The sequence below is a fragment of the Pygoscelis adeliae genome, unplaced genomic scaffold, assembly GCF_000699105.1.
Source record: "Pygoscelis adeliae isolate BGI_AS28 unplaced genomic scaffold, ASM69910v1 Scaffold79, whole genome shotgun sequence".
Classification (NCBI taxonomy): Eukaryota; Metazoa; Chordata; class Aves; order Sphenisciformes; family Spheniscidae; genus Pygoscelis; species Pygoscelis adeliae.
In genome coordinates this window covers 2,681,213-2,695,434 of record NW_008825532.1, presented here as the reverse complement: position 1 = coordinate 2,695,434, position 14,222 = coordinate 2,681,213, and the positions used below count along the sequence as shown (strand labels likewise).

At 60.0% G+C, this 14,222-nt stretch overlaps 1 protein-coding gene across 1 annotated transcript in view; it reads left to right on the top strand.

Annotated features, from left to right (window-relative positions):
- The window catches only part of DLG3 (discs, large homolog 3 (Drosophila)), a 76,384-nt gene that overhangs the window by 56,906 nt on the left and 5,256 nt on the right, over positions 1-14,222 (top strand). The window contains exons 13-17 of the mRNA XM_009331752.1: positions 5,037-5,286; positions 9,082-9,258; positions 9,957-10,032; positions 12,505-12,550; positions 13,653-13,694. Of these exons, the coding sequence (XP_009330027.1) occupies positions 5,037-5,286; positions 9,082-9,258; positions 9,957-10,032; positions 12,505-12,550; positions 13,653-13,694 (591 nt within the window). The remainder of the gene's footprint in view (positions 1-5,036; positions 5,287-9,081; positions 9,259-9,956; positions 10,033-12,504; positions 12,551-13,652; positions 13,695-14,222) is intronic.

The following is a 14,222-nucleotide window of genomic DNA, read 5'->3' as shown; positions in this document are numbered from 1 at the left end:
GGCTGTGTCCTGCGGGGGCCAGCCAGTGGCAGGCTGCTGCGGGAAGGGAGCTGGCAGCTGCCTACCGAAACCCTCCCCAGCTGGCAGGGCTGAAGCGTCACCTGTGGGCTGGAAGGGCGAGCGCTGGGGAGGGCATCCCGCCGGCAGGCGAGGGGCCGGGAGCTGCTCCTGGGGCTGCTGCCGTGCTGTTACCATGTCCCGAGCGGCACCGTGCTAGTGCCAGGATGCAGCAATTCACTTCCCCTGGTGAAGGTGTCTCTCCTGGGCCCCGCTGGTTTTCTCCCCCAGTGGCTCTGGGTCCTCTCTGCTGAGGCCAGCGTGCTGCCGCTCGCCTGCCCTTTGCCTTGTGCCTCCTCGGTGGCATAGCTGGGCCGTGCCCTGGGGGTCCCTGTCCCTGCTGTTCCTTCTCTGTCCTGTGGCAGAGGCCATTGGGGCACAGAGCCGTTAGTGCCACTCAGGGGTGTGCTGTGGGTGTGGGGTTTGTTTGTTTTGGCTTTTTTTTTTTTTGCTTTCTTTCTTTCCAGGAAGCACTTAATGTTCTTGTATTTCTGGCTCCCTTTGCCACTTGAGATTTGGCAAAGACACCAACCAAGAGTGGTTCCTAAATGTCAAGCAGGACAAAATGTTTTGAAACCCCTTTAGACCGAGGCTGAAATGTCAGTGCTTTGTACCTGGTGGCTTTCCAGGTCCACGATGGCTCCTGGCACGTGCGGGCAGCAGCACCCGGCACACTGGCTGCAGCTGTCCTGGGAGGCAGCATTGCTGCTGTGAAACATAGACTGTTGTATCTTGGGAGTTGACCTCAGCGCTCTGGAGGCTTGAAGGCCTGGGAGCCAAGGAGAAAGGTCTCCCTGGCATGAGCCCCAGGTGCAGGTGAGGCTCACCTCACCTCACACATGCCCCTCGAGGGGCATGTGTGCTCCCAAATGTTTGCCTTTTCTATGTGCATCATGGCTGTGGAAAGAGCCAGAGAGGTGGACTGTAGGATGCCTAAAGGAGGAGATGCTAGTGGAAAGGGGCTTTGAGAAGTTCCTTCCTGCTAGCAGAGGATGGCACCTGTCTCTCGTATGTGAGCACAGGCAGGGCTTGCCCATGGGGTGCTGAATGAGTGCATGTATGCTCTGCATCTGACCTCACTGGTCCTCTGAGGGAGCAGAGAGGCTGCTTGCGCAGGTCTCAGGGGATGAGGTGCCCTCCCTGTGGGGTCCTGCCAGGCACTAGGAGTGGAAAGAAGCAAAGACAAAACCAGGGAAGGATAGAAAGAGGAGCTGCCGTCATGCCTTTCTTCTGAGGACCTGCGCCTGGTGCAGCGCCTCTCGCCACTGCTGCGTGCCGTCAAGGAGAAGGAGGAGGCTGCTCCCTGTGATGGTGCCTCTGGCCTGTTTGTGAGGTCCCTTCCCTTTGAGCACTTCTTCCCCTGACCTTTGCCTGCCGCTATCACCAGCACTTGGGTTTGGTGATTCCCCCTCCTCATGCCCCATGCAACAAAGCCTTGATATTCCTCACCTGAAAATACAAAAACTCACGTGACTGCATTTCTCTGAGCTGGCCACTCAAAGGGAAGTGCCAGGGCCGCAGGGTGACTTTTAAAAGCCTCCAAGTTTTCCCCATGGCTGTGCTCCCCTCCGCTTGCCTGAGCCTGCGGCATGTGTGCCCTGTGCAGGGAGGTGTCTGTACTTTAACCCCGCAGCTGGAAGGTGTGCGGGGTCAGGGCAATAAAATGCTGGGCTGGAGGGGAATGATGGAGCTGGGGGTAGTTTTTGCAGGTGTCTGGACTGGAGCTTGTGGCCGAGTATCCCAGGGCTCTGCTGATGGCCCAGCGGAGCTGGCCTGGCCCTCGGCAGGCAGGTTTGCGTGCCAGAGAGCAGGGCACGTGCACAAGGCTTTATGCATGCTGGAGGGTTGCTTTCTGATGCAGCTCCCCTCTCTACCAGCGCCTTCTGCCCTTGCACTGTCTCCTGGTGTCCAGAAATCAACTGCAGACCCGCTGACTTGATGGCTTCGCCGGGTATATTTGCAGCTGCACCACACAAGCGTGTGCCAGTGCTGGGGATCCTCGGTGCAGGCAGGTAATCCCTGCCTGATCTTAATGGTCTGCGATCTGCGCACGCTTGGGCATGCAGGGCCGTATCCTGCTCCTGGTGCCGAGCTCACCCCCCGGTGTAGGATCGGGCCCAGCTCCAAGGGCACCCGCACCCTGGGAAGGGAAGAGCAGCAGGAGGGTGGAGTGGTGTTTTTATCGAGTTGCTGAGTGGGAATAGCAAACGTCCTGCCCCTTCTGGCGCGTGGTGCAGTGCTGCAGTGGCACTCACAGCAAGAGGCGCCAGGTCACCTGTTGCATATTTTTCAGTCTCGATAAGTGTGTCCTGAACATGTCCGGCACCTGAGTCCTGTGGGAATGCCAGGGAGGTGGGGATCAGCCATGGCTCACCTCCCCGCCATGCCATGGGCAAGCTTCCCGGGCGAGTTTCGGCTGCGCGGGAGATCTCCTTCCAGGATGTGGAGGCAAAGTGGCTGTGAGCCAGGGAGCAAAGGCAGGAGCACTGCTTGCTGGGGATTATCTGCTGGTAATTGTCTCGGAGGCTGCTCCAGCACGCAGATAAGGGGGGGCCGGTGGCAGCTGGGAGCATGCTGTGGTCACTCCCGGGGTAACCTTGCCTCCCCTGCGCTGGGAGGGAGGTGGCAGGTTTGCTTTTGGGGCTGACTGCTCCTCCGGCCTGCGCCCTCCTGCAGTCAGAGCAAGCACAGGTTGGTGGCTCCTTGGGAGACCCTTCCTAGGATGTCATTGTGTATGCTCTCTGGGGGATAAAGCCAGAGCAGCCCTTGTGTCCTTCTTCAGTTTGCTGCATCCAGCCTGGCTTGTGCTTCTTGTTGTGCTGGCAGGCTTTTCCCGGTCCCTCCAAGCAGCATGGCTGCTCCAGCAAAATCTGGAAGGTCCCTTTCCATGGAGTGCCCTGGCTGAGGTGGGGGTGTTTGAGAGCTGTGCCCTTGGGTTGCATGCAGGGGACGCAGGTGCTGGCAGGGCGGTGGCACCCAAAGGTTGCCCTCCCAACATCCCCGCCCTGATGCCAGTGACAGCTAAACCTGCTTTTGTCCTTTGCTGCCTGCCCGATCCTGAGCAGTGCATCCTCCACACTGGGCTTCTTGTGGCGAAGGGTGTCACGGGCGGGAGCCCACATGGCAGGGAGCAGTGGTCCTCTTGGTGCGGGGTATGCAGAGAGTCTGTGCCACTGGCGGGGTTTGGGATGACTCGGCTGGGGACGGGGGTTGTAGTGCCTAGCTCAGCAGCTGTCCAGGGGAAATAGCCCTTCCGTACCAAAGAGGGTTTACGGAGCAGCTGTACCTGCTTCTGACAGATACTCCTCTGGGATATAAGAGCTCATGGGCATCTGGTGGCAGAATGAGCTGCACCGCAGACACTGTGGCCCACCCCAGTGTGGGGTGAGAGGTGCAGAGCGGGATGAAGCTCACCTCCCTCTGCCGGGAGCTCCGTAAAACCTCGGTGCAGGTTGGTGAGTTCAAAAGTGCTGCTTTGGTGTCAGAATTCAGTTTTCTTATAAAATAAGCCTTGCCCATGCCTGGCTGCTTCTGCATTTCCCTCTGCTAGCAGGAAGGCAGGTGGGGGCAGTGGGTGCCCCTCAGTGTGGGGCAGCCAGGGTCAGCGGGGGTCTAGTGACCTCCGCATTAAGCAGCTGACCCTGCCTGGCATGAGGCACCTCTTGATGTCCCGTGGCAGGGGAAGGGGCTTCATGTGGAGTTTCTGTGTGCTGCTTGGCAGTTTGTGTGTATCGCCTTTTTTTTTTTTTCAGTCTTTAAGTAAAAATGCATCTTTGGCAGCTGGGTGCGGGAGGGGGATGCCCAGGCGGGTCTGGCTGCAGAGTGAAGGGCTGGAGAGTCAGGAAATGCCGAGCTGCAACTGCATAACCCCAGCCCCACGCTCATCTGCACTGAGAGTCGCCTCTCCCCTTGCACGGTGAGGGGCTGGCTCTCAAACGCAGCCCGCAGCGTTCTTAGCAGTGCTAAGCTTAGCATGTGCATTCCCGCTAACCCTGTGTGATGCAGCTCTGCAGGCCAGGCAGCAGCCTGCACAGTCCCCCGAAACAGCTGGGGCTCCGCTCTACAGCAAGCGCTTGCCTCTGCTGCTGAGCTGCTATGCTCCGGTTCACAAAACAAAAACCCAAACCACATCTAAACTGCTGGGTTGTGGAGAAGGCTTTCTAGACAAGTCTTACAGCAGAGATGAGACTGGTCTCCTCTTGCTGGGACATGGGGATGTAACTGCTGAGTGTGCCCAGGGGACAAAATCGATGGTACTGGGTGAGAACTGCCAGGGTGGGCTGTGGCAGTGCCAGCAGCTTTCCTGGTGCTGCAGTTGCTTGCTGCCTGGCAAACATTCCCCGGTCGGCCCTGGGTAAGCAGGGCTGGTGCCTCCACCCTCTGCTTGCTGGCCCGACCTTTACACCCGGCTGAAGGTCGAGCTGGCACGGCGGCAGGCGCCGGGGTGGTGGCTGCTCCCATCCAGCCGCCCAGCAGGGAGGTGGCGGTGGCGGCTTCTGGAGGGTCCCCCGGCTCCTCCTGTGGGTCTCTGCTGCCGGGATGTATGAGCGAAAGGTGAATTCCTCCTCTCCGCTCCCCTTCCATGGGCGGGGACCATGCTTTGCCTCCCCTTTCCCCGTGCCTGCTGGGGAGAGGGGCTCTGCTGCCAGCAGAGCGGTGGGTGGGGACCCCCGATAGCTGCAGTCGTGCCTTGCTGCTCCAGCTGGTGAGTGACGGTCTCCTGGAGGGGCTCTCTTTCTCTGCACATTTTGAACTGCTCTGTAGGTCAGAGGCTTGCTGAGCCCTGCCCAGCCGTTCCCTCGCTGAGCTGCAGCTCAGTAGTGGTGGAGGTCTCAGCAGCCCTTTCCCAAGCTGCCTGTGCGAGGGTTTGGGGTGGGTTTGGGAGCAGCCAGTGCTCTGCCTGTTCCGGATGCCCTGCTTGGACTCCCACAGGGTGCTGCAGCCTCTTCGGCTTCGTCCTCCCTCGTGTGCGGGGACAGACGGGCTCATGGGCAAGATGCCCCACGGACAAGCAGTCACTGCCTCTCTCGGCGCTTACCAGTTGCGCCCTGCTCGGTGCTGGGTGGTGGCTTGGGGGCAGCTCCTGCCTGCACTGACCACCTCTCTCCCTGCAGAGTACAGCCGCTTCGAGTCAAAGATCCACGATCTGAGAGAGCAGATGATGAACAGCAGCATGAGCTCCGGCTCCGGCTCGCTCCGGACAAGTGAGAAGAGATCGCTCTATGTCCGGTAAGGCTCAGCCCCCCCTGCCTGTCCTCTTGCTCCAGGCATCCGGAGGCGGGTGGGATGGGTTATATTCCCACAATGCAGGATGCAGGGTGGGATGGTTCAGCCTGGGCTGTGCAGCACCTCTGTGGACGGGTGTTTCAGAGGCCAGGGAAGTGAGTGTGAGAGATGCATCATGAAGCCCAGAGGGTGCAGCAGGGAGAGGGGTGCTTTTGAACTGGTTTGCTGAGGTTGGGTGCTCTGCACTCAAGTGCCTCTTCCAAGGGCTGCTCTGCTTTGGAAAGCACTGGTGTCTCTACAGAGCCCTGGGCAGCTGCTGGCCAGGCTGACCCACTGGGAAATGGAAATGCCAGGCATCCAGAGCCGCTTCTGCTCAGGGCAGCGTTCAGGGCGCTCTCCTCGAACCACTCCCTGCTAACAGGCTTCTCCCCATCTCCTCTCGCCATTCCTGTGGCAGGATCTGGCTGGAGGGGAGATGAGCTCTTAGGAGGATTATTGCTCTGAGCCCTCGATGCGCTTTTGGTCCGGAGCCAGGCACGGGACAGGCAGGGGTTAAGCAGCCATGCAGCTCTAACTGCTGCAAGTCCTGTGCTGCCAGGGCAGCCCCTGCTCGCTGCCTGCCTCCTGCCACCTCCTGCCTGCCACAGCACGAGTGGGGTGACAGCTAATGAGTAATATTAACTTGGTAATTAAAATAATCCTGTAGATTCTCGCCCTGCACAGCCTGTTGCAGGTGGGGGCTGGCAGGAGCAAGGGATGCTGCTTCTTCCCTGTGGGAAGGATGACAAGGGCCAAGCCTGCATCAGCCTCAGCCTGCATCTCCCACTGCATGGCTGCTCCATGCAGGAGGGCTTCAAGCTGTTGCTGGACCCGGTGCAAGCATGGCCTGGCAGGAGGGGAGAGCTGCAGCTCTGGGTTCCTGCAATTCACACCTTCCTGTGAGGCTCTGCAGGCATCTTGCTTGATTTAGCATCTTGGGGCTCTGTGCTGGCGGTGTGCAATGAGGTGGGTGCTGTTCTGTTCTTGCTAGTCCTGCCCTCACTCCCCTGCTGTCCCATGGATACCCTTGTGGGTGGAGCAGGGTTTAGGCTGGGTCCAGCTTGTGTTGAGCCTGTGAGTCTCCTGTTCCCTGCCTGGATAGGTGCTGCACGTATTGGGGTATGCCTGCGAGCCAGAGAGCTCCCCGCTGCCTCCAGGCTGCTTGTAGTATCTTGTATCTCTTGATGCATCCCTCCATGTGGCTTTGGTGGCCTCTGCAGCACTGTGTCCCCTCACATACACCCAGGTGGCTTCAGAAGGGAGGTGGGCAGTGCCTTGCTGAGAGGGTGATCCCAGGGGAGAGCTTTTCCCCCAGCATGGCCCTTCCCAACCCTTCCTGGCTGTGGTGGCCACACATCCCACAAACGTGCTTGTGAGAGCCACCAGGCACCTGGGCTGCCCCAACCCTTCTGGGCGGGGTAGTTTCGAGCACAGTTTACCCGAAACCAGCTGAGCTGCTGCACTGTGGACAGGACATCAATTACAGGACTTGCTACCCAACTGCTTGAGTCAGCCCTGTGAGGCTGTATTGCACCCCGCGTGCTGTTGATGGGGCTGGAGCTGGGCATCCAAGTGCCTGCCGGAGCTGATTTGGGGGTGCCAGTGCTCACCACGTGTTTCAGAGCTGCAGCTGTGCAGCAGGGTCAAGGGGCGAGGCAGGTTTGCATACTGCCTGCCGCCTGCCTGCGCTGCCGCGGGGCAAAGTCTGCCGGCACTGGGGCCGTGCCAGGCGGGCATGGGGGACAGGCAGGCGTTGTGCCTGGGCACCAGAAGGCCGTGCCGAGTCCCTGGCACTGCTCCCCTGCCCTCCAGCCAAACCATCTGCTCTCCTGGCTGCTTGTGCCGCAAGCCAGCCCAGGGGCAGAGCAGAGCACCCGTGCTGCCATCTGGCCCCTGCACCCTGTGCGCCCCAGGGAGCACCCAGCCACAATGGGTCCTGGGTGCCAACACAGCTAGGGACTGGTCTCCAGGAGCATCGCGCCTTGGGGAAGCAAATGCCTCATGCCTCTGCTTCACAGGTGTCTGGCCCTTGCATAAATCTTGCTGTGCCTGCCCTGGGATGCCAGTGGCTGCTGTGGGAGGAGGCAGGGAGGTGCGGGGCCAGTGCTGCTCTGCAGGGCAGGGTGCAGGGTGTGGGCAGGGCTCCCCGCAGCCCGCCTGGGTTCAAGAACCGGCCTGACCAGTTCCCCAGGGCCTTGGTTCATGCTTCGCTCCTGACAGTGCTGGCCTCAGAGGGGCCTGCCGGCCATGCACAGCTTTATCTTTTGGCCAGGAGCTGCCTGCGAGGTTTGCTTGCCTCCGGCCAAAGCACCCTGTGGTGCTTTGCTGCCGGCTCCAGCGTGCTGGGGGCCGCGCTTGGGTGCAGAGGGACTGAGCACGAGAGCTGCCCCAGCCCTGAGAAAACTGAGAAAGGGGGAGCAACCTGGTGACTGGATGTACCTGGATGCATAGGGCTGCATCGGGTCTTGTCCCAAAGAGCCCTCCCTGAGCCATGGGGCAGCCCCTCTTCTCCTCCTCCCCATTCGAGACTGGCTGCCTTGACCCAGTCCCAAATGACCTGAAAGGTTTCATCGCCCGGCGCTCCCATGGCAGTGCTGGAGCAGGGATCTGGCTGAAGAAGTGCCCTCCCAGCTCTGCTGCTCCACGGGGACCTGCCACATGGTCTCTTGGCCCTCCCATTTGCACCATGTGCTTTCAGACCCCCTTAGGAGTCCCTGCAGTGGAAGGGGGTAATGAGCAGGGCAGAGGGTGTCTCTCCTAGTTGAGGAAGGCTTGTTAGTGCCAGGATTAAACCAGCAGCCAGCCAGTGTTTGCGGTGCTGGGCTCGTGTTGGCCTGGGGGGTGAGCGAGGCTGATATCCCAGGAGTGAACACAGGGGTTGTGTTGGCAGTAGTGGTGCTTTTAGTGACTGTTCCCTTGGTTTGGTTTGTTGCAAAGTGAATATATCAAAGCAGGCACGGTTTGAGATCTGACATTAGTAGAACGAGTTGCATGTGAAGCCGCTGAGAGCAGCTTGTGGGTATGGGCTGCAGTGCTGTGTGCGATGATGTGAGCGCAGGAAGGGTGTTAGTGCTCCTCTAGTTTAAAAAAAAAAAAACCAAACTTTTCTGTAGCTGGTTAGTTTAATATTGAAGATAATTTTAAACTAAATAAACTGTTCTCAGGGGAAGTATTTAGGAGTCTGAAAAGGATCACTTGTGGAAGCAGATACATATACCCTCAGATATGTTCCTAATTCACAGACTCTGGACTAATGTACCCCTGTACATAAATAAAGTGCGTGCTTAAAGCGCCCCGTGGTCTCTGCCTGTGCGACCACCCACCAGCAGTGGGGTCTGATGTTTCCCATCCCGCTCCTTGGCTCCCCATGGTGGGGAGCAGCCCCGCTCCCCGCTGCCCTCCTGCACGCTGCTGCTTTCTTGAGGCCATGTGAGCTTTGCCTGCTCGCTAACCACAGCCGCCTTCAATGCGTCTGTGGTTTGCGTGGCTCTCACAGCTAAGGTCAAGAGTGGGTTGTTCTGGTCCAGCACTGTTATTCCTGTGTTGCATGCTTTGGGGCTTGTGCTGATCCTGCCAGCAGGAGGGGTGTGCTGGTGGCTGCACAGCACCGCTCGCCTCGGCAGAAGACTTCCCCAAAGTTTGGGTTTAAATCCTTTAAGGTATGAAGGTGGCAGTGCCCCGGAAGGTCGGTAGCGCTGCTGCCCTTGCTGCCTGGCCGTGCTTGGGGAAGGCATCGCTCCTCTCTCTGCTCCTCTGCAGAGCCCTGTTTGACTACGACCGGACCCGGGACAGTTGCTTGCCCAGCCAGGGGCTCAGCTTCTCCTATGGGGACATCCTGCATGTCATCAACGCCTCCGATGATGAGTGGTGGCAAGCCAGGCTTGTCACACCCCACGGCGAGAGCGAGCAGATTGGGGTCATCCCCAGCAAGAAAAGGTGAGTGTCCATCAGCAGGAGCTGTCACATATGGTGTCTCCTAGAGCTCCCCAGCCTCCACGAGCCCTGCAGCCCTCGGGGGTCTGCTCAGGGTGGGATCTCCTTGTGGTCCCAGCCCACCTGCCCCTCCGTGGCTGTGCAGGGTGAAGGGCACCCCGGTTGCAAGCTGGGGCTGCGTGCAGGTCTCCCTGGGGAGATGTTCTCCAAAGCTGGGTGAGACTCCAGGTGAGGAGGGGAGTGCTCAGCCCCCTCTGTGGTCCCTGTGGGGATGGAGAGCTGGTGTTAGCCAGTCTGGGGCTCCAAGTGAGAACAGAGTCACAGCAGTGACTGTGGGCTGCTCCTTGTGTCCTCTGACAACCTGCCCAGCTCTGCGAGCCAGGTCCCATGGGATGGGAAGTCGCAGGGAGCAAAAGAGCTGGATGCCACTGCCTTCAGGTCTGCAGAGCCAGCCACATCTGTCTTCCATCCCTCCCTTCCCAGGAAGGCTGGCTTGTCCCCTCTCCTGCTCCTGTAGACACTGGCCTTGGCCAGACCCCAGGCAGGCAGCTCCACCTCCATCCCTCTCTGGGAAGGAGCTGCCCTTCACCAACAGGGCCACCACCCGAGGGTGTGCGGAGCTGCCTGGGGAGCCAAGCGGGCGGCGCGGAGGCTGCATGCACGGGACTAGCGGCTCTTTCTCCCCTTTAACTTCCGATCAGGGTGGAAAAGAAGGAGCGAGCACGGTTGAAAACGGTGAAATTCCACGCCAGGACTGGCATGATTGAGTCCAACAGGGTAGGTGCCAAGGTGGGGCTCAGTGGGGTGCCCGGAGCCGGTAGCTAGTGGGGGCAGGATGAGTCCCAGCAGCCAGGGCTCCCGGTGGGGCAGCTGGAGCAATCCCAAAGCAAAGACCAGTGTGACTGGACCTGCCCCAGGCCTGCATCTGCTCGGCAGGAATCATCTGTGACTGTGCAGGGGGTAAGCAGAGGAGCCCAGGATGGTGCGAAAGCGCTGGGGAAGGACCCCTGTTGGAGTGATGGGGAGCAGAGCCTGTCCCACCGCGGCCCGTGGCTGTGAGCTGACTGCAGGCAGCTCATGCAGGTGAAGGTAGCTGCTCTCTACCCTCACGCGGAGCGCTTAGTGAGCAGATAAGGAAGGGAGAACGCCTGGCTACCCCTGCAGAGCTGCTGATTGCCCTGTCAGCTTCCCAGCATCCCTACCACATGTTTTTCTCCATGCTTAATTTTTTTTCCTGCATTACAGTTTTCATGTAATCTCCATAATTTCATTTGAGGGTAATTGCCCTGACACAGCTCCTCATTGTCTCTTCATTTTAATTTTTCCCACATGTGTTAAACACCATTGTTTTTTCTGTCCTCCCTTCCATCTCCATGTTCTTCAGTCGATCAAAACGAAACATAAAAAGAGTTTCCGCCTCTCTCGAAAGTTTCCATTTTACAAGAGCAAAGAGAACCTGGCCCAGGAGAGCAGCGGACAGGAACGTAAGTAGCAGCTGGCCAGAGAGGGCAAGCGTGCAACCCGCAGGTCCCCTGCCTTGGGGGGAGAGATTCGGCACGTTTCCGTAGCCAGGGGTCCTGGCATCTGCCCATGTTTGGGTCTGTGCTCCACAGTCGTGCCAGCAGCTAGGGAGAAACCAGAGCTTGAAACGGAAGCAACGGCTGCGGGCTGGTGCTCTCTTTCTCTCTCTCTCTCATGTTCAATGTCTTCATCCTTTCATCCAACTTTACACCCGCCCGACCCCCTGCTCTGCCTCCCCCTGCTCTCCCCCCTCTGCTGTGGGCTCTGCTCCCTTTGCCTGCCAAGGGCTGCTCCCCTCCAAGCGAGGGGCTGGCCGCCTCCTGCAGAGCTTCTTCTGTCCCCGTCAGGGCTGAGGGGCTGGCGAGGTCCCAGCTGCGCTCCCCATCTCCCCTAGAAGTGACTCGCAGCTACGTATTCTCTTCTGAGAGCCCTTCCCATGGGTTAAACCCTGTGGGCACGAGGGAGCCATGCCCTCGCTGGTGGAGGAGCTGCCCAACCACGACTGAGGCACATCTTTGGTAGCTGGCTGCAGACACTGGGAGGGTCCCCAGCTCTCACCTGGCAGCACCCTGGGGCTCCCAGCGAAGGCAGGGAATTCAGCTTGTTGCCCCAAATCCTGATGTGGGCAGCACTGGAGCTGCTTGCCAAACCCAGCCCCTCCTCCTTCCAGATGGCAAACTGCATCCACTCCTTCAGCAAGCGTCCAGACAGAGAGCCGTGGTCCTTGCACCTCAGGGAAGAGGAGGTGGGCAAGGCAGAGCAGTGTCTCTGCCCTGGTGCCAGTGCAGCGAGCACGTCCCCTCCCCTCCGATGGCTCTTCTGGGTGTGATGCAGAAGCAGGAGGTTGATGCTGAGCTGTTCTGGGGGCTGCCCGCATCCCTCTGCTGCCCGTGTCAGGCTGGCACCAGCTTCCAGTGAGCTTAGCAGCCAGCGCAAGCCTCTGGCCTGCGGTGAAGGTTAAGTCTGTGTGTCTGGGTCTCTCTCGTAGTGCCTGGACATGGCTGGGCTCCAGTCAGCTCCATGCTGGAGCTGGGGACTCGCTGGGGCGCTGCTCTCAGCGATCCCTGCATTGCAGTGACGTACAGCACAAGGCAGGCAATGCTCTTTGCCAGCCCATGTCATAGACTTGCAGCCAGCTCCCTCCCCATGCTCTGCCCCTGTCCATCCCAGCTTGCAGTGGGGTGTCCTTCCCCCATGTTTCCACAACCCATGCAAGCACTGGGGCATGGGCAGGTAACGAACGCAGATGGGGAAAAACGTGCCCCCCTGCCGTGTGTTAGAGGACTGGCTGTGCTGCGCCTGCCCCCAGAGCAGCCAGGCTGTTCCAGGAGAGCGCAGAGCCTCTGCGCCCTGCCAGTGCTCCCCATGAGGCATCATGGAGAAACACCATGGCTGTGCTTGCCAGCAGCTCAGGGCTGCAACCGCTCCGTGCCAGCAGATGCTGCCGTGGCTGCCCTGCCCTCCCCAGACCCAGGGTGGCCCTTGGGGGCTCTTTGGCAGAGAGGATGAGCTCGGTGGGGGGGCCAGCCACACAAGGCGAGACGTTGGCAGCGGGCTGATGGTGTCAGCTCTGAAAACATTTAACCTCACTTGCAGTTGCAGCTCTGGGCCGTTCTGCACTCCTGTCACTAATGCTGGTCTGGCTCTGTCTCCCCCATCCCTCTGACTGCCCTCTCCCGCACTCTCTTCTCTCCCCCTCTTCCCCCCTCTCGCTGTCTGTGAAATCAGGACTTCCCTGGGTTAAGTGACGATTATTATGGAGCAAAGAACCTGAGTAAGTTGAATTCCAATGTGCATCATTCACTTTCCATCGCTGGCATGCCTGGTGATGCCTGGGGAACAGCCGGGCTCCGGCCGGGGCAGCTGCGCTTCTCTGGGTGTGGGGAAGGAGGAGCCCTGCGGGCGCTGCTCCTCTGCTGGGGAATGCCACGTCTGCTGGCAGAGGCTGCTGGGCTTCAGGAGGTGCTGCTGCTGCACGTGGGAGGGGACAGGGGAGTTTGCTTGGGGATATTGGCTGTGCCCTAAGCGCATCCAGCTGAGGGCTGCCTGCTGCACCCAGGGTGAGCTGTATCTCTTCATCCTCCTCTTCCTCCTGCTCCTAGCTGGGCTGGCTGCTGGTTTAGCACTCAGAGACTCGGAGCCACTGCCAGTGTGGGTGGGAGGTGGCCGTGACCGCAACAGATCCCCTCTGAGTGGGGCGGGTGACAGCGTTTTGAAGTGTTGCCACCTTCCTCTGGGGCACCATGTACCCAGAGCTCAAAACAATGATGGCTAGAGCCCCTCAGCCCTCCCAGCTGGGTGTGAGTCCCCTGCCAAGCTCCGCACCCCCCCGACCAGTGCAGAGTCCAATTGGGAGCAGGCAGCGGCCAGCAAGCCTCTGTGGGGTGGTCGCAGCACTGGGATCAGCCTGAGCAAGCAAAGCCCCAAACTCTGTCCCATCCTGTCACTGTCTTGTCTCTGTGAGTCCCATCCCCAGAGGTAGGCTCCCCCGTCCCTGTGCCGGTGTGGAGCCATGCCCTCCCCTGCCCCCTGTGTGCATGCTGCACCCACTCCCCCTGCCAGCACCCTCCCCCCCCCATGCTCTCCACCTTCCCTCCCTCAGCCTGGGAAGCCCAGCACCTTCTCATGCCTGCCCACGCCTGCCAGGCAGCCCCCTCCTGGCATCCCTGCCTTCTCCCAGAGTAGCCATGCGTCCCCCTGCATGTCCCCGGTTTCCCAGCAAAGGGTAGGCTCGTCCCTGTGGGTGCTGGGGCGCGGGTTTTTCGGGAGGCCGGTGCTGCCCTGCCCTGGGTCAGTAGTGCTGGGTGACAGGCGGGGTGCCCCTGTGCCTTCCTCCCCTGCTCCTTCTGAAGGGGGTCTCTCTGGTTGCTTTGCAGAGGGCGTGACATCAAACACCAGTGACAGCGAGAGCAGTTCCAGTAAGTGTGCGTCTCTCCTGCTCTCTCGCCCCTGTGCGCGTGTGTGTGTGTGTGTGTGTGCACATTTTGGCACTTCCATCTTGTCTTGTCCTGGTGGTGGTTCTGTTCAGAGGCTGGTCCTTCCTGCTGGTGACACTGAGATGCTGCAGCCAGCTCCCTCCTCAGGGACGGGGCGAGCAGGGGCTGGGAGGCAGGAGTGAGCCTGCCTGCTTCCCTGCTCTCTCCTGGCTGCAGGGCTCCGCTCCAAGGCTGGGTGGTGGGTTCCCAGACCATGGTGGTCCCCCATCTTCGGTGCCTGCTGCGGGAAGCAATGGCCCGCAGAAGAGGCTCGGTCTGTAGCGTAGGTGGCTCCTGGAGCCCAAGCCTGTACAAGAGCATGGGGGTCCAGCTGCAGCGAATGCTCCCTTTATCCCTGGCGGGTCTTCTAAATATCTGCAGCACATCTACTGTCCACCCCGCAGGGAGGACGGTGCATCCCAATGGGCCCCGAGCCTGTAGCGCAGGGAGGGCAAGAGGAGGCTTGACCCT